This window comes from Gracilinanus agilis, chromosome 3 (assembly GCF_016433145.1).
Source record: "Gracilinanus agilis isolate LMUSP501 chromosome 3, AgileGrace, whole genome shotgun sequence".
Lineage (NCBI taxonomy): Eukaryota > Metazoa > Chordata > Mammalia > Didelphimorphia > Didelphidae > Gracilinanus > Gracilinanus agilis.
This window is the reverse complement of record NC_058132.1, coordinates 138552475-138575404: the sequence shown is the minus strand read 5'-3', so window position 1 is coordinate 138575404 and position 22930 is coordinate 138552475. Positions and strand designations below refer to the sequence as shown.

Genomic DNA, 22930 nt, shown 5'->3' with positions numbered 1-22930 from the left:
ACCTCCCAGGGTTGATGTGAGGATCAAATTAGATCATATTTGTAAAGCACTTAACATAGTATAGTCTTTATTATTTTTCATTTCTTTATTATTATATTCTTTATTATTTTGTTTTATTAGTTATTTATTCATATTTATTTTATGTTTATTTATATAATGTATAATTTATATATTATATATACTTGTATTTATTATGTAATTATTAAATTCTTTATTATTATTGTTATGTTTTGCCCCTGCTTGAGATGCCACAAAGGAGCATTTGCCAGGCAGCCAAGGTGAGTAAGGGTGACCAGGCTCTGCTTCTACCACTCCAGCCAGAGACTTAAAATGGCACTCATATACTCTGCAACAAAAAAAGAAAAACAAATTTGGTTTTACAAATTGAATTTTACTCTGGAAAAAAAAAGAATAGTGATAAAAATAACTGACATTCATGTAAAGATAAATTTTGGGGACCAGGATGTGTTTGGTGGCCTCTAAAATAGAGCATTTCTCATTTCATGGCATAAATAAGAGATATTTGAGGGAACGAAGACGTTAAGAGAACCAAATGGCAAAATTAGGCCAGGGTTCCCAGAATTTTTAGCACTCCGCACCCAGTTTACATGACAACCTCCGTTTAGTTAAGACAGAAATTGTTCATGTTATAAATTCCACAGACCTTCAGAATCGTTGAAACAACTGAGGAGGTCTGACACAAAAGTGGATTTCTGGAAGGCTCAGCATTGAACCCATCTAGAATGGCCCTCTTCGGTGTTCTTATTACTATAACAATGTAATCTGGTTCCTAAGCCCCTTGATCCTTTCTATAAATTCTTGTACCATTATTAATAACTTTAGTAGAGTTTAAATTGAACTCAAACCAGATATGCCCTTATTCTTTAACAATCTTGTATTAAGCATATGATTAAAATGCTCCAGTTTAAGTGTTTCCCCCAAGACAATAACTACTCTGAGTCACACAGAGATGAACCAGAGTGTTCATAAATGATAGTTCAGCTTTTAAGTACTTTATATGGGGAAAGGGATTTATTACAACTGACCTAATTGATAGAAAGTAGGTTTGATAAAAAAAAATGGTTTGTAATTATTCAGAGGTCTCTTTATATTAGCACTTGATTTTTTTTAATAAAGAAAGGGAAGATCTAAGAAATCAGTGTTATACTATATTCTCCATTGCGTGAATGTGACCTCCTAAGTATTAAAAGGAATTTTCTCCTATCAGAAGGAGATTTGTAGACCTTGTAATGTACTGGATGGTGATGACAGGTACAACATAGGACTGCTGCCCTGAGTAACACTGGGAAAGCCAACATCTCTGTTCTCACTCTTCTCGTTAACTCTTTCTCTTTATGTTTATAAGATGCTTGCTCTAAAATCAGTCAACCAACAAGCATTTATCACTTATCTACTATGTACCAGGAATATGTCAGCTCTTTCTTTCTCCTTTTATTTATGAGATACTTGCTATCCAATCAGTCAACCAACACACATTTATCACATACCTACTGTGCACCAGGAATTATGTTAAGGGATGGAGATATAAATACAAAGTGAGATAGTCTCTGTCCTTACGAAGCTTACCTTCTACCAGAGGGGGGACAATGTGTTTATAAATACAGGATATAAGCAAAAATGCACAGCAGCACTTCATAGATTTATATCCTAATCTTCTTAAATCTTTTCATCTTAACATCACCTCCCACATCATCATAGGCCTCTTCCCACTTTGTTCCCTTTACTATGTACTTTACTTCTCTTCAACTCCCATTACCCAATTGTTGCTGCTAATATTACAGAAATGGAACTGACAAAGAGAAAAGATATGCATTACTTTCAGACACTAGAATGTGTTTTATAGAGATTTGTTTTAGAATATCCTGAGGATCTTAAAAATGTGATTGATTCTTATGGATGATTTTTGTCCATTTAACAGCTAAGTAGTTTAGTGGAAGGAGTCAGGCCTAATGTCAGGAAGATTCATTTTTCTGAGTTCAAATCTGACCTCAGACACTTACTAACTCTATGACTTTGGGCAAGTCACCTGTTAGCTCCGGTTTCCTCATCTCTAAAATCAGCTGGAAAAGGAAATAGCCAATCACCTCAGTATCTTTGCCAAAAAAACACCAAATGGAGTTATGAAGCATTGGACACAGTTGAAAATAACTGAGCAACAACAAAATCAAAATATTAACATATCACTTCTCCAAAATCTGGGTAATTAGGTGATCAGTGGATGAAGCACCAGGCCTACTGTCAAGAAGACTCATCTTCTTGAGTTCAAATCAAGCTTCAGGCCTTACTAGTATAAGGATGGGATTTGTACAAGGGGAATGGGACAAAAGGAGCCAGAGAAGGAGTTGCTGACAGTTGCTGACAGTTGAGAGAAGGGAGGTTTCTACAGGGAAGAAGGAGAGAAGAGGTCTTCGGGCGGAGGATAGGGAAGAGGGAGGAGGAGAACATCCCAGCTCAGATCCAGTCCTGAGGGCTTCCTGAGGATCTTTCTTTGGAAACTGAAACCCTGATTCCCTGATCAAAGCCATTCCATCACATCTCACCCATCAAGACTTCAACCATTGAGTCAGCTAAGTTTGGACTCCATTTTTGGAGCAATCTCTTAGTCTCCTTCACCCATTCCCAACCTTGCTGAGAGACTCTTTTTCAGTCAAACCTTACAGTTATAGAAAAGGATAGAAACAGAAGAAGGGGCAGGGAAGAATCTTAGGAGTGGGAACCTCAAAGGTTCCCACCCAAGTGATAGACCCCATAGAAATAGAGAAGAGGGCACCCCAAATTCCCTCTGCCATTCACCCCATTCCCCAATCCCTGATTCGCAAATAATAAAAGCCATTAATCAGTCAGATAGTGTTCCAGAGTGCCTGAGAGCCAACAAGGGAGAGGGAAACCACAGCTTGGTCTGGCTGCCTCCATCTTGAAGCTGTGAAATTAACTGATCAGGGGAGTTTTGTGTGAACCCCTTCCTTATTCAGAATCAAATTGGGGTACCACACAACTCATCTTATAGGGAAGCCTTGCCCCCAACTCTTGTGGGGCAGCACGACCATCCAGGTCACCCAGTTTGGGGATGACACCCCTTTAAAGTCTCTCAGTGTATACTTGGCCCTAGGGGAGAGCTGGAAGAGAGACTCACCACCTAGACTCTCTCTCTATCTCCCATCTATCAAATGTTCATTACTGGCTCCTTTAGCAATTACACTAGCTATGTGACCTGGGCAAGTCAATTAACTCTGTTTGTCTCAGTTTTCTCATCCATCAAATGAGCTGGAGAAAGAAATACCAAACTACTCCAGTATCTTTGCCAAGAAAATTCAAAGTGGGATCACAAAGTCAGACATAACTGAAAAAAAACTGAACAACAACAAACAACTATGTTCAATGCCCTAAACTGGAATTTACTGAGTTGTGGTCAATCCTGGAAAAAGACAATGGAATTAATTTGTTCTCCTGGCCACTTTGAACCTTGGGTTCAAAAGTTTGTTGGTCCATGAACACTTGGCAAAGTTAGAAGATTGCTTATGATTTACATGACTAAGAGCATATGATGGGAAAGTCTTGAGGGACATTTTCCCTTAGGACTTAAGTTGCATTGAATCTCACTGGATCAAGTAACCAATTGCGTGGTACTGGATGATAAAGAGAAACCATACCAAATGGTAGGGAAAATCAGTTGTTCTGATAACTTTTTAAAATGCCTTTCAGTCATTATAGTATAGATCATGACCCTCTGGGGAAGGAAAATAGGAGCCCTCAAACAAAAACTCTGAAAAATCTTGATAAAACAGATATATAAAAATAGTAGTAAAAATTATAGTAACCTTGTATTTGACAAAAGTATAGATCTGAGTTTTTAGGCTAAGAACTCACTATTTGGTAAAATTGCTGGGATAGTTGGAAAGAAGTTTGGCAGAAACTAAGTATAGACCAATATCTTACACCATTCACTAAGATAAGATCAAAATGGATAAATGACAAAGCCATAAAAGGAGATAGATATCAAAAGCAAATTAGAACAGGGAACATACTTCCTATCAGATTTATGGACAGGTGAGGAAATTACAAATAAACGAGATGTAGAGCATTCTGAAGTGTAAAATGGATAATTTTGATTACATTAAATTATAAAGGTTTTGTGCAAATAAACTATTGTAGCCAAGATTAGAAGGAAAGGAGAAAATGGGGGGGTGAGAGTTTCTCAGATACAGATATCATATCTAAAATATGTAGAGAACTTTTTGAATTTATAAGAATAAGAGCCATCCCTCAATTGACAAATGATTAAAAGACATAGACAGTTTGGGGATAAAGAAATCAAAGCCATATGTAGATATACGAAAAAATGCTCTAAGTCACTATGGATGAGAGAAATGCAAACCAAAATAATTCTGAGAAACTTCATACCTATCAGATTGGCTAAAATTGATAAAAGAGGAAAATGTCAAGTGTTGGAGGGGATGTGGAAAAATGGGGACACATACACTATGGGTGAAACTGTGAACTGATCCTGCCATTTTGGAAAGCAATTTGGAATGATGCCCAGGGGTTTATAAAAGTCCATACACTCTTAGACCAAGCAATGCCATTGCTGGATCTGTTTTCCAAGGAGATCAGGGGAAACTGAAAAGAACCTATATGTTCCAAAATATTTATAGCAGCTCTTTTTGTGGTGGCAAAAAACTAGAAATTGAAGGGATGTTGGGGGCAGCTGGGTAGCTCAGTGGATTGAGAGTCAATCCTAGAGATGGTAGGTTTCTATAGCCTTTAATAGTCCAAAGAGAGAGGGGAAAAAAGGTAACTTTTTTTTTGTTTTATTCGGGGGGGAAGGGAAGCAGAGACAACCTGTGATTTCAAGAGTGAAGGAAGTGTAAATAGATCCTTACTACCAAAATTGATCTCTAAGAACTTTGCAGTTTGCAGTTTTAAGAGTTGTCTGGGTGTGCCGAGTAGCAAAATGATTCACCCAGAGTCACAAAACCAGTGTGTATTAGAGGTTGGACTTGAATGTAGGTATTCTGACCCCATTCTGGCTCTTTATCCACTATGCCCAACTAGCAGTGATGACATTTATTTTATAGTAATAGTAATAATATATCTGCCGTGTATACGGCCGTCTAAAGTCAGCTAAGTGGCACAGTGGATAGAGTACCAGGCCTGGAGTCAGAGACTCCATCTTCCTGAGTTCAAATCTGTCTTAAAACATTTATTAGCTGTGTGACCCTGGGCAAGTCACTTAACCCTGTTTGTCTCAGTTTCCTCACCTGTAAAGTGAGCTGTAGAAAGAAATAGCAATCCATTCCATATCTTTGCCAAGAAAACACCAAATGGGGTCATGAAGAGTTGGACATGACTGAAAATGACTGAACAACAACAATTATAGCCATCTATGGTCTTCAAAGTATTTTACATAACATTATCTCATTTGAGTCCTAAAACAAGTCAATGAGCAAGTCTTAATGATCTCTTACAAGAAATATTTTACCCACTAACCAATCCTGGGCTCCGGTAGCATTTTTTTTTTAAATTCAGCTACTCCTCAGATGCTCTGACCCAGATAAATACAAGTGAGAATTTTGGCTGAGAGAACCAAAATTGTATCCACCCACTTGAGAAAACATGTGTTGAAATCTTTAATTAGGATTATTTCTATTAATAAATGTTTGTCTGAAAATCTCAAAGATAGTCAGGGGAAAATGATTATCCATAAAAAAAAGATTAACAGAAAAACTAACCAATGTAGTTATGAAATTTATAAGCTTCGTTTAAAGATATTGATCTTATGCTTGTATATAGCACTTTACTAGGCACCACTGGATTACAAAAAAAATGTGGCACATGATGTCTGCCATCTGGATATTTACAATCCGTCTTATCTTCAGCTCGTGCTCATGGGGGAGAGAGAAAGAGAGGAGAGTGTAGTTTGGAGCCAATTTACCTGCATGTTAGGCTAAAAAAATGGATGTTATGGAGGAAAATTTGTTGTATTTGAATAAATTATCTGAATTTTGCTGTTAATTCACTACATAATTGCTCAGCTCTTCCTTTTGCTTCATCCATGCATATGCAAGCTTAATATGTTTTTTAATCATTAGCTCACAAAGAAAGAGATTAGACTTTCTCAATTCCCAAATATAATCTTGTTATCATTTTGCTAGCTTAAGAAGTTTTAATACATAGCAGATGTCAGGAAGGGGGGTAAGTTTTTGGTGTCTTAGAGCATATAGGTGTCAGTTCATACTAATCATAAAGATTGTGAATAAGGAACTGGTAAGAGCTGGAGTGGGGAAATGGGATTCTGATTTATGCTGGCATATAACTTTCCCTGCTTTCTCCATTTCCTTACTCCTTCCCTAACTCTCTTACAAAGATCCCTTTTATTATGACAGCTCTTAATTGACTACTAGGTTTGTTTTAAAGTAATTTACATTGAGATGTAAATGAACAAAGAACTTCAGCCTCCTGGTGAATATTTGCACCTCCAGAGAGATCTTTAACCCCATTGATTCTCAAATGGTGATATTTAAGTGGGTAGTGGTGGCGCGAGATTATTTTCAAGTGTAGGAAGTCCTCTGGAGACTGTAGGATTTAAAATTAATGTCCAATACTTCAAGAATTATTTTTTAAAGTTTATTATCTGACAAAACAGAACCATGCAGTTAAGTTTTTTTTTTATCTGCTCAAAAATCCCACTCCACCAAAACAAAGACAGGAAGGAAAAGAGGGAGAGAGATGAACTTCCACCCAATTTATATCCTGTCTACATCAGCACTTAACGACGAGAAGTGAGTGGGGTTCTGGGAATTGTAGTTTTGCTGGGGATAATAGTTTTTAGGGTAACAGATTCTAATTACACAAGGCTGTAATCCATTCCAGATCTCCACCCACAGATAGTGCCACTGAGGAGCTAAATACCTAAGATAAAAAATTTTTGATGACAGGAAACTCAGGCAATCCAACCCCTTCCTTATTTTTTGCATGTGGCACTACACCCATCTTCAACCAGTTTCAAAAAGAATGGGGGGTGGGAGGATATCACTTTAAAGGCAAAAATGAACCACCTCCCAAATATCATTAAGTTCAAATGAGTTATATAGACTCTCTCTATGGACTTGTAGTCTATAACTTGGAAATAGCAATTTAAGAATGAAAATAATTAAATTCTGGTAGGAGATGCCATTCATTAATGCAGCATGAGACTTTTGTGGTTTGCTTGGGTCTGACTCTTTGCCCCATTTGGGTAAACCACTCTAGTTGTCTTTTTTTTTTAATTTTTTTATACCCTTAACTTCTGTGTATTGGCTCCTAGGTGGAAGAGTGGTAAGGGTGGGCAATGGGGGTCAAGTGACTTGCCTAGGGTCACACAGCTGGGAAGTGTCTGAGGCCAGATTTGAACCCAGGACCTCCCATCTCTAGGCCTGACTCTCAATCCACTGAGCTACCCAGCTACCCCCCGAAATGTCTTTTACTGGAATGATTTGCCATTTTTTTCAAAGATCATTTTCCAGATTAAAAAAACAAGGTAAACAGTATTAAATGACTTTCCCAGGGTCACATAGCGAGTAAATGTCTGGGGCCAGATTTGAACTCAGGTCTTCCTAATTCCAGGCCCAGCACCCTTTTTCTTCTGTGTCATCTAGCTGCCCCATGAGGCTACCTACCTTTTATTGCTACCTAACTCTCAGCTTGTGCCTGGCCTGCCTTCCTAACTGATCACTCATTTCTTGAAGGAAACCCTTTTCCCCACTCCCTTACCAATAATCAATGGGAAACATACAATAGCCTTCTTACACCCACTGTCGTCTCTCCATTGCCTTTTAGACCTCTGGAAGTTTGAATCCTTCAGAAATTATGGTTTTCCATGACTTGACTTGTAGCCATACAACATCAGGGGAGGAATGTTGACATTAGAAAGAAGGGATTCTGTATTAAAATAAAGATAGACGAAGGCAAACTTGCAAAAGACTTTGGGGGAAAAGCATGCAAGAACCTTGTGGAAGAGACTGTTTGCAAAAGCAACCAACCACATGCCTGGAACCATTGGGGGTCACAGAGACCAACAAAAGCACCATCATTTGTCAAATGCAATTCAGTGCTCCCTTCCCCTGTGCAGTCCTGGGCTTCTCTCATTATCCATCAATAATATCCATTCAAGACATGTATATTGCACGGCCCGTCTAGCTGCCCACCAGTCTTGATGAGAAGCATTTTATATACATTTGCTTTTTTGCTTTGTGGAATGTTGGGCCAATGTCTTTTGAGAAATAATAATAATAAAGAAAAGAAAAATAGAAAGAAAAATAATAAATAATGAAAATAGAAAGAAAAAATTAAAATGTAAAATAAAAATATATAATATATATAAAATAAAATAAAAATAAAAATACTCAAAAACAAATAATAAACTATAATAATACTTTAATAACACTTTAAGGTTTGCAAAGCACTTTACAAATATTATCTCAGTTGATAGGAAAGACGTGTTATTATTATCCCCTTTTTACAGGGAGAACACTGAAGCTAGTAGAGGTTAATTGGCTTGCCCTGAGTCATACAGATAGTTAGTGCATGAAGCTGTATTTGAATTCCAGTCTTTTTGACTCAAAGAAGAGCATTCTATACACACTGAACACTACCTGCCCACCTCTATCTGCGGATCTCATTGGCCAGGCTCTCTGGTGTCCTGGGGCTCAATGAAAATTGGCAAAATGTCAAGAAACATGTTTGATAGCATTTCTATACTGACCTGATCCCTTCATCGACGTCAGCAGAACTTCTAACACTGAATACCTTCCTAATCAGTGTGCTAAATGAAGAAGGGAAGGTGGCATTCAGAAAGATGGAGTCAGGAGCAAGAGGGACTAGACTAGACCAAGCTGTGCACAGAAGTCATTTGTGCTAGAAGTCATACAATTTTTCATATCGCTGAGGTATTGATTTTTAAGATATCTCAAAGAGAAGGTGGTGTCAAAAAAGCTTTTTTTAAAAAAACTACCCATTGTATTATTGCCAAGTAAAAGTGATAGGGAAAATCAGAAATCGTTGACCTATAAACCTACTTTCTGCTCTCTACAAAATGAAAATAACTCACACACACACACACACACACACACACACACACACACACACACACATCAAAGATATCCTTGATTATAATATGAGAAGGGAAAAGGCAGGCTTTGGGATGATTATTTTAATACAAGATAATTTCTTTTCAATGAAATGTTTGATGGATCCAAGATGCTAGTATGTTTATTGACTGATTTCAAAAATGCATTTGACTTGGTGGCACAAAACACATTTTAAAGGTTCCCTTCCAGGAGGGTGCCCATTGCACACATATTAAAATCATAAAATATTTCTTGATAGAAATAACAACACATATAACTTTGTTTAGTGATCTTCTGATTATTGATATCAAATAAATCATAAAAACAGAAGGAAACATGCTCGCCAAAGCTGTTTACCATTGTCATGGAGGGTGTCCTATTTAAGGTCCAAATGGAAAAGAAATACCCTAGAGAAGAAGTTCTTTAAATACTACTATTTGCAATCTAATCAAACCAGCATATATTAAGCACCTATGATATTCAAAGCACTATGGACCATGAAGATAAAATGAATAAATTTTTCAAAATAAGTCCAAAATGAGATTTATTTTGTTGTTTTATAAAATTATTCCTCGACATCCTCAAAAAACTGTGACATATTTATTTGGCAATGTAAATAGAGGATAAAGGATGAAATTAGTTGAAAGCCCATTATTTATCCACCATAACTAGTTGATCAAGGAACTTGAAGAATAGCACAGTGGATTTTAAAGGCAGAAATCACAGAGTTTCTAACTGCTCAAATGACAACCATTTAATAAGATTTACTCTGATTTACTCTAAAGGAGATTAGTTGGTAAAGGATGGGCTTCAACATAGGCATACTATGTTTCTAAATGTTTTTCCAGTGACTTTCATGGTGGCAAAGAAAGCTAGGAGCTTTTTAAAAAATAAGCTTTATCTTCCTTGTTAGATTTAACACTGTATATTAGTTCTAAGGCAGAAAAATAAGAACTACACAACGTGAGTTAAGTGACTTGCCCAGGATCACATAGCTAGGAGGTATCTGGGGGTGAATTTGAACCCAGGACCTCCTGCTTCTAGGCCTGGCTCTCAATCCCCTGAGCCACCTAGCTGCCCCCAAAGCTAAGACGTTTTTAGAGAAACTCTAGGTTGAGATACGAAAAAGAAGAACTGTGAAAAAGGAGGGAAATGGGAATAAATCTTTGGGAGAGGCTCCCAGAGACTAATTCAATAAATATTTTTGGAGCTTGACTATAAGCACTCACCCGATGGCCAAAAGATAAAAATGAATATGATGAAATCTCTGTCTTCAAGGAAGATAAAAAATGGAATCTAGGTGCTTATGGTTTAATTCAAAGTATATTATCATTGAAGTAAAAAAAATCTGTTTATTTCTTGGTTCTGGAAACTTAATGGTTGTGTGTCCTTAGGCAAGGCACTTAACTCTTCTGAAACAGTTTCCTCATCTAGAAAATGGGATTCATAATTGAAGAGTTATCAAACCTTAAAGTGCTACAGAAGTATTGGTTATTGTTAGGGCAGCTGAGTGGCATTGTGGATGGAGAGTTGATCTTGGAGTCAGGAAGACCTAAATTCTAATTCTGCCCCAGACTTTTAAAAGCTATTCGAACTTGGGCGAGTAAATGGTTTGTATCATCCTCAGTTTTCTCACATGTAAAATGGGGAATGATAATTACACCTTTCTCACCAGGTTGTTGTGAGGATCAGATAAGATAAAATATTTAAATGTTCTTTGCAAACTTTAAATCTCTATATGGATGCTTGCTATTTTTATGATGCATACAAATAACTTTAATATCTCTTGATAAGAATCCATGAAAAGAGGACAAAGTATTAAAGAAGTTAAGAAGGAGAGAACACTTCACCATAAGAGTATCACAAAGAACAGGATGGTAGAGTGGCTAGAGAATTGGTCTCTAAGTCAATCAAGTCCCACCTCTGACACATACTGCCTATAGGATGCTGGACAAATCAATTAATCTCCTGGTCCTCTAGGCAAGTCTGTAATACTGAGTTGCTGACCTATATTGGTACAAGGAGTTTCCTTTTCTGGTAATTGCCTATCTCTCTCCTTCCATAATTTTCCTGATAGTGCTGTGTAACTAATCTATTTGTATTATCAACCATAAAGATCCCAAAGGATATTGGAAAGATGCATGATGAGTGTAAGGCTACAGCATAGTGCCAACAATGAACAGCATTAGTAAATTGCTTAAAAAAACATTACTGGCAACTTGTAGAATAGCAAATGTGATGTATTGTTTATTTAATGAGGAGAGACAGCAGACCATGAGAATTTGTAAATTCTGCTCAAATATTTAAAGAACCAGAGCGAGATCTCTAAGTCATCGAGTGGGGCAGTCTCTGCAGTAGTTATGGGGAAAATATGGGTAAAAATTACACAGAGTGAAGTAAATAAGTTCTGGTCTACATTTGGAGTGGTAGGTAGGTAGAGAGATAGATAGATAGATAGATAGATAGATAGATAGATAGATAGATAGANATACATAGATAGATAGATAGATAGATAGATAGATAGATAGATAGATAGATAGATAGATAGATGGATGGATAGATAGATAATGGATGGATGAATAGATAGATGGATGGATGGATAGAAGGAAGTAAGTGCTTCCTATGTGTCAGGGCACTGGGCTCAATACTGGTAATATAAACCAAAGAAAACTCTCAAGAAATTTATATTCTAATAGAGGTACACAGAATATATAGGGGATCTAGAAAGGAGAGCTCCATAGGAACGAATCAGCTGGTGAGATCTCAGGTAGCCTAAAGAATGAGCTTGGCTGTAAGTGAAGTGAGCATGGCAGAAGCCTTTTCAGAAATGGTGAACCCATCATGGCACACAGCAATCAGGAGAGCTGGCCCCAGAAGAGAAGGCACTGTGAGGTGGGCAAGGCTATTGGTGAGAAGGAAGAGCAGTACAAAGAGGGAGGTGGACCAGAGATGAAATAAGCATGGCTGCCATCCCTCCTGAAAGTCCCTCCCTACTTCATAATTTTTTTTAGAAAGGGCAGTGATTTAGTGCAAATGAGGGGGCTCTTATTTACAGATTTTTTTTCCAACTAGATTGTAAAATCCTTGAAGCCAAGGAACTTTGACTTATCCTTTTCTTCCTATGCCTCAAAGTATCTAATTAAGAAATCATCATTGATTGGATTGGATTGGATTCCCTGATTCTTACATCCCTATTCAAGTTGCCCAACTTGTGGTTACTTCATTTTCCTTTGAGATTAAAAAGAGTAGGGAAGAAAATGAGAAGCCTAGGAAGCTTCTGATATTTCAGTTTTTCAACTTGTCCCAATACAGAAATAAAAACTTTGTTTTCATTTTAAAATTTTTTACAGAAAGCAAAAAAAAAAATTAAGAAAATTTTAAGAAAGCAAAGTGAAGCTTTCTTCTAAAACATGACTGCAGGACTTTGGCAATTTCATTTGCCCAGCCAAGCCCTAATCACCATCACTGGAGGGATGTAGAATGAAGACATAACATGAGTTTTTTTAGGTGTTAGACAGAAAAATACCATTTCCATTTTGTCATGTTTTGCTTAGTTTAATTACTTTTAAAACATAGTCCCTAAGATTCCTCCTCTCTTGAAAAGATAAAACCATTTGTATAATCCTGCAAATGAATGACTAAGCCATAAACACCTCCCATATTCTTTGAAACCCTCTTATGTACTCTCTGCTTCCTCTATTTCCTTGTATAAGTCTCAGCTGAAGAGCAACCTGGAAGAAAGAGGTACTGGGGGAAATCATTTATTGTGAATCCAGTGCCCCCAAAGTGCCAACAGATGTCATCCTTTGTTATCTGACATGTGCCCTAATTTGGCATTCCTTGGCATCAGGGAGGTTTTTTTTGTATAGAGCAGCTGTCCCTTCTAGTCCTGTGTTTGATTGGCACCTGAGCCCTGATAAAACTGGCATGCCATTTTTGAGAGGCACAGTGCCACCTGAACAGATGGCTGGGCATGGATGTTGTATCAGAGAATTGTCTGTAGGCTGGAAGTGAGTCTTGGAGTTTAGCTTGCTGCCAGTGGCCATCAGGAAGGTTATTTTTTGTAACAGACACTCTTCAGCTGACTTTATTTTCTGTAAACAAAACCATTCAAGAGTCTTTTGGCACCAGAAAGTGAAGCTGAGGAGTCAGAATTAAATATTGCTCACTTTCCATTTCAAACTACCTTCTGAGGTATGTGAGTAGGTGGCACAGGGGATAGAGCATTAGGCCTGGAGTCAGGAAGGCTTGTCTTCATAAATTCAAAAACTAGCTTTACACACTAGCTGTGTGACCCTGGACAGGCCATTTAACCCTTTTGCCTCAGTTTCTTCATCTGTCAAATGAGCTGGAGAAGGAAATGGGAAATCATTCTAGTATATTTGCCCAGAAAATCCCAAATGGGATCGCAAAGCTTTGGACAAAACCAAATTTACTGAATAGCAATAATCTGAAATACGCAGTGAAGGCATACAAAAGAGAAATTAAATATGCTCCTTCTGGATGTCAGTTGTTCTTGGATTACTATCCTAGTCATAGGTCTGGACAGGGAGGTCTTTAGCACCACAACCAAGAACTGCTTCTAGTAAAAGAATCCTTTAATTCCAAATAATGTGTAGCAAGGATTAACCACTTTATTCCTCCTCCTTCTCCAAGTCCATCCCTGTAATGATCTCTAAAGTCAGGTCTCTTCCAACTCTAAATCCTTTGACAGCCAGACCTAGGTAGGCCTCTGGTTTCTCAGCCATCAACCATCAATAGAGGCTTATTTTCTACCCTATTTTCCCCCAACTCTTTGAAAAGGGAACCCAGAATCACCATCCAAGTTTGTTCTACTAACAATCTTTTCAGTCAGTTATCTTTGTCGAAATAATCTTCTTGGCTTCCAACGCAACTGTGGCAGAAATTACAAAGTAAAAGAATGGCTGGAACTATTTGAATTAAAAGACACACACCATGGTTTATTGGTACATAGGAAATAAGTCACTTAATTTGTCAAAGTATAATAATCAAACTAAATGTAACACCAAATGAAGAATCTATTAAATCAACAAAATATGTAGCAATTAGAAAATTATGCAACTTCAACTTAATATTACTTGATTGCATAGATTTTGTTATGAAAAATGAGTTGAGAAGCAAGCAGCTTGATCACTGAGGTCTGGGGGGAAATGTTACCAAATCAATGAAATATGCTCCTTGAATTTGTATTTTTAGTTTCACTTGATCACTGATGATAGTTAAAAGGATTTTTTCCCCATAGCCTTTGTTCAAAGAAGTCCTTTCGGGGGGCTTGGAAGGGGGACACGGGGAGATGGAATCTGGTCCCATTAATTTTATTATGTCTTTTGTTTTTTAGAATTGAGTCATATGACCATGTTATTAATCCTCCCAACTAATAGATAAGGAAGAAGCATCATTTCCTTACTGAGCTGAACATGTCTGAGTGTGTGTACTTTGTGAACTTGGGCCCAAGAGAAAAAGAGATCATACCTTTGAACCTCCATCAAATCAGATGAGATGGGCCAATTTCAGCTAGCTGAAGTGGTGCCCCTAGTTCACACTTCTCTCCTATCTCCCCTCCTTAATCTTGGCAGTAGGAGGAGGTACAGAAGGAGGAGGAGGAAGTAGTAGCAAGGGCCAACCTGAGTGATTACTATCTGGAATGTTACAGCCTAAAGAGACGGGCAATTTAGAGAGGGACCAAAGACATAAGTAGAATAAATGAAAGTTAAATTAAAACCATAGAAAAAGACAAAAGAGAGATTTGGGGAACCTGAAAATCATCCCAATTCTCTTGAAGTACCACCTACTCTGAACCTGCTCTGTTTCTACCCTTTAAAGCAGAGGTTTCCATAATCTGGTGATAATCAAAACTAGCTTAAGCTATAGGTTTGAACCTTATTTCTGAGACTTCCTAGCTAGGTGACCTTGGGTCAGTCACTTCAATATTCTGAGCTGTAGCTCCCTCATCTGTAAAAGGAGGCTAATAATAGCTTTTTCAGAGGCTGCTTTAGGATTCAATGGAGATAATGCAGATAAAGTTTTGCCAACTTGAAGAGCTCTATAAATGTTGTGAAAATGATGATAATGATGTCTTACCAATACATTTTTTAACTTTGGGGAACATTAAAGAAAAATAGCTGTCAGTCACACACACACACACACACACACACACACACACACACACACACACACACACACACACACACACACACCACTCCAGTATCTTTGCCAAGAAAACCTCAAAAGGGTCACAAAGAGTCGGACATGACTGGAAACAACTGATTTTGCAATGGCTGCTCTGTTTTCTCTGGCCCCAAGTCCACAATCTCAAACTTCTGCTGTAGACAACATCAGTAGGTTTAAAATAAAGAGTGTTTCAGAGTATGCTACTTTGAAAAAAAGATCATTTGACTCAGAATTAGGAAAAATTGTGTTCACGATTCTTAGCTCTGTGACCATGAACAAGTCAGCTAACCACCTCAAGTCTCAGTTTCCTCATCTGTAAAATAAGGAAAATAATACTTTTAGTATTTATCTCACAGGGCTATTATAATGATCAAATGATTAATTTGAAAACTTTAGAGAACTAAATTGCTAGGTATTAGGGGCAGCTGCATGGCTCAAAGGACCAGGAGACAGGCTTGAAGATGATAAATCCTGGGTTCAAATCTGACCTCAGATACTTCCTAGCTGTCTGACCATGGGTAAGTCACTTAACCCCATTTGCCTAGGCCTTTCTCCTCATCTGCCTTGAAACTGATGCTCAGTTTAGATTCTGAGTCAGAAAGTAAAGGTTTTTTATTTAATAAATAAATAAGTAAATAGGTGGTAGTAGCAGCAGCAACATCATGTGGGCAATATGTTAGACATTTGATAATGCCACATGAAAATATCAAAAATGACCAAAGATCCTTCAGAGAAATTCTTGTTTCTACTGTGTAACTGGCAAAGGATCCTTGTAATATAGAAACAAAGTTATTACCTTATTTTGATGTATTGTGTTCATGGCTCAGTCCAGATGATGTCCGCTCTTTTGCAGGCTAGCACAGATTGAATTAAATAGTTTTTTAATGTCATAGATTATACTTGTAAGAGTCTATTATATTTGCATAAATCCATGTGGATGCTACACAATTAAACCTTGATCCACAAGTCATGAGACCAATGGGACATAGACTTCTCAAGTTGAAATAGCACATTGTTCCTTTTCTTCCTTAAATTTGCTTTCCTTTTCAATCCTTCCTCACCCCTCTCCAAAAAAAAGAAAAGAAACTATTTATCAAAAATTATTTATAACATGCTTCGAGGCTTTAGGAAGAAGTGAAGAAATGTCTTCTTATTCTACAAGCCTAAACAAAGTCCTTGCATTAAAACACATGCACTTTTTAAAAAGCTATTTTAATAATGTTATCATTTCTCTGCAGGCACTATCTGAATAGAACGTTATTCCTATCTGTTTAAAGTGATGAAAATAAAAATCATTCCCTTTCTCTGAAATTCTATATGCTTCTTCCAGCTGTTGCTGCTCATTTTTCCTAGGAGAATCAACTCATCCTAGTAACTGTTCAGTTTTATTCCAAGCATGCTATAATTGCATATTCTTTGATTCTTCCAGTAAAACAAGCATTTCCTGAGTACCTACTATGCACCAGAAAATAAAGATACAAAGATAAGAATGGCACAGTCTTTGTCTTCAAGGAAATAGGCAGCTAGATGGCCCAAAGACCTGAGATCAAATGCATTCTCAGACATTTACTAGCTGTATGACACTGGATAAGTCACTTAACCCTTTTGACCTCAGTTTCCCCACCTGTAAAATGAGCTAGAGAAAGAAATGGCAAACCACTCCATTTGTCTATGTTCTCTTAGACTACAAGGCTCTTTCTCTTCATCTCTGTTTCCTAAAGTCTCTCATTTCCTTCAAGATTTAACTCATATGGGGGCAGCTGGGTAGCTCAGTGGATTGAGAGCCAGGCCTAGAGATGGGAGGTCCTGGGTTCAAATTTGACCTCAGACACTTCCTAGCTGTGTGACTCTGGGCAAGTCACTTGACGCCCATTGCCTACCCTTACCACTCTTCTGCCTTGGAGCGAATACACAGTATTGACTCCAAGATGGAAGGTAAGGGTTTAAAAAAAAAGATTTAACTTATATACTATCTACAATGGATTTCTTTTTCTGTCCCCTCTCAGCTGCTATTGTCTTCCTTTCTGAGGCCTCTTCTACTTGTAGGTGAATCATATATATCTATCTAGATACATGTTGTCTCCTGAGTTCTTTTAAGGCAAAGACTGCTTTTTTTCTTATGCAAAAGAAGAGCTTAATAAATGTTTATCAATTAATTGAACTTGGAAAAAATGGAGCTCATCAGAAATTTAGTGCTCATTGATGGAAGCATTCTATTCTCATAAAACTGCATAGTAAATCTGACGGAGACAAAACTTAGTTTGTTCCAAACACAGACCATATACTGGATTGACAACTTCAATATTTACATTTTTGCTAGAAGCTCAGCCAGTTATTAAATAGGTATGTTTAGTGAAAATCAGTTGAAAGCAGTCCAGCATGGCTGGCTTGGACTGGAGTATGTGGAGTGAAGTAACAAACAGTAAAGTGTAGGAAGGTTGGAAAGGCAGGAAGGGCCAGGCTGTGAAAGTTTTAAATGTCAGCTGGAGGAGATTATATTGAATTCTAATTTATTTTTTAATTTAATTTTTTTCAACGATCACAAATCGACCTCTCTCCCATTGAAAAGAAAAAGCAAACGCAAATATGTAGTCAAGCAAAATGGATTCCCACTTTGGCTGCATCCAAAAACTAGGCATCTCGTTCTGTGTCCTCTGTCAGGAGGTGGATATTATATTTCACATCATGAATTTTCTGGAATCTTGGCCAGTTATTGCATTGATCAAAATCCTTCAATCTTTTGGAATTTTATATCCTTACAATGATGCTGTCTTAGTTCTGCTCACTTCATTCTCTATCAGTTCACATGAGACTTCCTCAGTATCTCTAAAACTGTCCCCATCATCATTTCTTATAGCATAAAAATATGCCATCACACCCATGTATCATAATTTATGTAGGTATTACCTAACTGATGGATCAGTTCTTCACCACAACAAAAAGAGATGCTCTAAATATTTTTTTATACATTTAGGCTATTTTCCTTATTCTTTGATTTCATTGAGGTATGGACCTACTAGAAGCAGCTAGGTGGTACAGTGAAAAGTGCTGGACTTCAAGTGAGGAATATCTGAGTTCAAATCCTACCTCCCCCCTTATGAGCTTTGTGACACTGGGCAAGTCACTTAATCTCCATATGCCTCTGTTTGCCACAGTTTCCTCTTCTGTAGAGTGAGATAATAATAGCACCACTCTGGTCTCAGATACTTACTAGTTATGGGACTCCAGGCAGGTCACTTAACCTCTGTTTGCCTCAGTTTCCTCTTCTGTAGAATGGGGATAATAATAGCACCCACTCTGGTCTCAGATACTTACTAGTTATGAGACTCCAGGCAGGTCACTTAACTTCTGTTTGCCTTAGTTTCCTCAATTATAAAATGAAGTTAATAATAGTACTTACTTCCCAGAATTGTTGGGAGAATTAAATGAAATTCATGTAACACTTAGAAGAGTGCCTGGCCTGTGAGAAGTGCTATATAAATGTTAGGTATTATTATCAATTATCATTATTGTCATTAGTGGTGTCAGAGTTCAATAAATTTTTAAGTGTAGTTCCAAATTACATTCCATGATAGCCTTTTTTTTACATCCTCACTTAGTTTTAATATTTACAAGTTAAATTATACAGCATGAGATGGAAATAAGTTAGAAAGGAAAAAATGGGGATGTATCCTGCTATAGCCTCCCCACTTCCCTCCATCCCATCCCCCTGTGCATCATGTGCTCAGTGCAGCCTGTAAGTCCCCCAGAGCCAGCACAGACCTGTGCTCAAGTTCTCCTTAACCTTATTCAGGGCTTAGGACACAAATGTAAGCTAGCTTCCTTCTCCAGCTCTCCCAAGCCCAGGGCTCCCATCAGCAGCTTCTTTTTTTTTTTAAACCCTTAACTTCTGTGTATTGGCTCCTAGGTGGAAGAGTGGTAAGGGTGGGCAAGGGGGGTCAAGTGACTTGCCCAGGGTCACACAGCTGGGAAGTGTCTGAGGCCGGATTTGAACCTAGGACTCCCTGACTCTCAATCCACTGAGCTACCCAGCTGCCCCCTCATCAGCAGCTTCTTGATGGGCCCTGGGGGTGAATATGAGGACATCAGTTTATCCAGGTGATGATGGTAAAGGAGGCCCTTGGAGTCTGGGTAGAAGGGAGAATAGGCTTCCAATGTCCAGTAAAACATCCTTATCCCGGTGGTAGAAGCGCAGGAAGAGGAGACGGGTAGGGAAACCCACAGGTCCCCAGCTCCATCAGCAGTGCACTAATGTCCCTACTTTCCCACAGCCTCTCCAGCATTTGTCATTTTCCTTTTTTATCAGTGTTGCCAATCTGATTGGATGAGGGATAAAATCTCAGAGATTTTTTTTAAATTTTCATTTCTCACATTATTAATGGAGTTTTTGTTCATACGGTAGTTGATAGCTTGGATTTCTTTCTCTAAAAACTACTTGTACATTTTTTGACTACTCATGAACTGGGAAATCTAATTAAAATCTGACCTACGTTAACCAAAAATTTCTTCCCACTTGGTCCCTGCTGATTTCAAATCATGGTTTCAGCTGACTTGAATAAAATTGCAGAACTAAGATCTAGCACATAATTCTAAACCTTTGCCCATTTCTCGTCCATTCACCTTACTCCCAATGCAGAAATAACTTGGGTGGGAACAAATAGTTGTGCTTTGGGAAAAGTGAATTATTTTTTTTACATATTTGGTCACACAGAGAAAAATACTTCCAAGGTCTCTCATGAATAGTCAGGTCAAGATATAAGGACACTCTGCTTTTATCCTAGTTGGTAATTGCAAACAGGAACTGAGTCCATCTATTTTTCATGAAGTTGTAATTAATGACTCTTGGCCTCCTGCAGGTTCCAGCTTTGTAAACGAAGACCAGCCTGCTCCGAAGGCAGCTGTGGTTTCTAAAGATGCACCCAAGGGGACCAGTCGGACCACAACACAAGCCCCCAACATTGTGACGACTCCCCGTCGGAGTTTGCTTCCTGCACCAAAACCACCCTCCACTCCTGCTGGTAAGCTTTCTGATCTAAAGAATCTGCATGGGAGAGTAGAATAGTTGTATTCTGCCGTACATTTTTCTAAAGTCACTGTGAACCTTAGAACATTAACAAAGTTAAAGGTAGAGAACAAATGACTTCCAAGAATGGCAACTCCTGGGTTTCCCTATGAAATTCCTGTTTTGAAAAGGAAAATGCATTTTAGAGGAGTTAAGCAAAAGAAATCAAGCAGTATTTAAAGCACCTACTATGTGCAAAGCACTGAGGATACTAAAAGAAGCAAAAGACAATACTCTTGGGTTTCCCTATGAAGTTCCTGTTTTGAAAAGGAAAATGATTTTTAAAGGAGTTAAACAAAAGGAATCAAGCAGTATTTAAAGCACCTACTATGTGCAAAGCACTGAGGAAACCAAAAGAAGCAAAAGGCAATACCTGTCCCCAATCATCTAATCAGGAAGCCAACTATATAGGATAAATAGGAAATAATTTCCAAAGGGATGGGGTTGGAGAAGACTTCTATAAAAGATGGCATTTTGGAAGCTAGGGAAGTCAGTAATCAGAACAGAGCAGAGATTGTCCCTAGCTTGAGAGGGGCAGCCAGAGAAAATGCCCAGTGTGCCTTTTGTGAGACAAACAGCTTTGATGCTTATTTTGGAAAATATGATCATTTTCGACCTAAGGTGGCTTCCACTTCTGTGCCTTTGATGAGTCTGTGCCTGTGAGTCTCCTAAGGCATTTAAAGTGAACTTATTAACAGGGAATTATTACCTGGGCAGGGGGTTGGAGAAGTGGGTGCTAATATTTTCTTTTTGGTTTTTATAACTAAGAAAGTAGGTACCTCACTATTCCTTGAGTTAAGAAGACATGAGTTCAAATCTTACCTCAGATATTTACTAGGTGGCCATTTAATGAATGTCTGCCACCATTTCCTCTTCTATAAAACAGAGATGGGGATACCACCCACTACCCAGGGTTGTTGTGAGGGTAAATGAGATATTTGTAATGCACTTTGCAAACCTTTGAACACTATATAAATATTAGCAATTATTATTACTACAACTGTATCTCAACGTAATTGTTTTTATTGTTATTCAATGTATCTTCTTTTATGCACTGACAAACATTGGATTCTGAAAAGGGGTCTTAAAGGCTTCACCAGACTGCTTAAGGAGATCCTTGACACAAAAAAGGTTAAGAATCTCTGGTTTAGACCTTCATTGTTACATGTATCATTGTGCACAATGAATTGTGACAAATTAAAATTATATCCTGTAGCAGAACTGAATTTCCAATCAACTTAAAGAAAAACATTTCCCCTTCTGGTAATGACAGATTTTTAACATCGTGCTTCCTACTGAGGTTCTTTCAGAGTTTCAAGGGCTTTACGTAACATCAATTTCATCATTATCACTCATGTTCAATGAAATTGATATTTCAAGAAAATAAAATTATACTTTAGGAAAATTTCACAAAAGGAATACCTTTTGCCTGTGTATAAGTTCTGATATTTTTTGGGGGAAATATGAGCTATTTGGAAAAAATTCTGCCTTGGTTTTCTATTCTGGTAAAATGTGAACACTACTAACCGCATAGAGTTGTGAAAAAAGAGATGTGTCAATCATAAAATGATAGAGAAATGTGATTGGTTATTTCCCCATAAACCTATTCTCCTTTCTGACTTTACCATTTCTGACTCGGGTACCACTGCTGACCCTCTCTTTCCTATTACTTCCCAAGTCTATTTATCTTTTCTCTCTGCTCACTCAGTCACTATACTGACCTAACCCATATTATTGCAGTAGCCTCTTAATTGGTCTTCCTATCTCTAGTTTTTTTCTTCTCTTTAATCTATTCCCACCCATCCCCAACTCCACCAAAATGATGCTCTTAAAACACATTTCTGACCACATGACACTCCTGCTCAGCAAACTCCAATGGCCCTCTCTCATCTCTTTGATTAATGAAAAACTAACTCTTCTATTTGAAGTTTAAAGCCCCTCTCGACTTGGCCAAAGCCTTCCTTTCCTCCCATGTTTTATATTATTTCCCTTTCATGCCCTTTATAGTATGACCAAATGTACTGCCTCATCACCCCAACCTCTTAGTTGGATTCCTTAGTTTCCATCAAAACTTAGTACAAGAGCCATCTCCTTCATGAAGCCTTCCCTGCCCAACATCCCTGAACCCCCTCCCCAGCTAATTCCTCTCTGCTTTTGAATTGTGGCACTGGAGACCTATTCTTTAAGTATTGACCAGTTCGATCTCCTTGCTGTCCAAGGGATTCTCAAAAGTCTTCTCCAGTGTCACAATTCAAAAGCATCAGTTCTGAAATTACTCAATTTTCCTTTTTGTCCAACTGTCAAAGCCATACATTGCTATTGAAAAAAACCATAGCTTTGACTATCTGGACCTTTGTCAGCAAGGTGATATCTCTACTTTTTAGTATGCTCCCCAGATTTGCCATAGCTTTCCTTCCAAGGAGCAAGCATCTTGTAATTTCATGGCTGCAGCCACCATTTGCATTGAACTTTGAACCCAAGAATAGGAAATCTGACACTACTTTCATATCTTTTCCTCCCATTTGCCAGGAAGTGATGGGACCAATTGCCA

General features: G+C 37.9%; 1 protein-coding gene across 1 annotated transcript in view; it reads left to right on the top strand.

The window, feature by feature from the left end:
• MTUS2 (microtubule associated scaffold protein 2) overlaps positions 1 to 22930 on the top strand; it is a 465717-nt gene that overhangs the window by 218932 nt on the left and 223855 nt on the right. Inside the window, 1 exon segment of the mRNA XM_044666108.1 lies at positions 20174 to 20335. Coding sequence (XP_044522043.1) covers positions 20174 to 20335 — 162 coding nt within the window.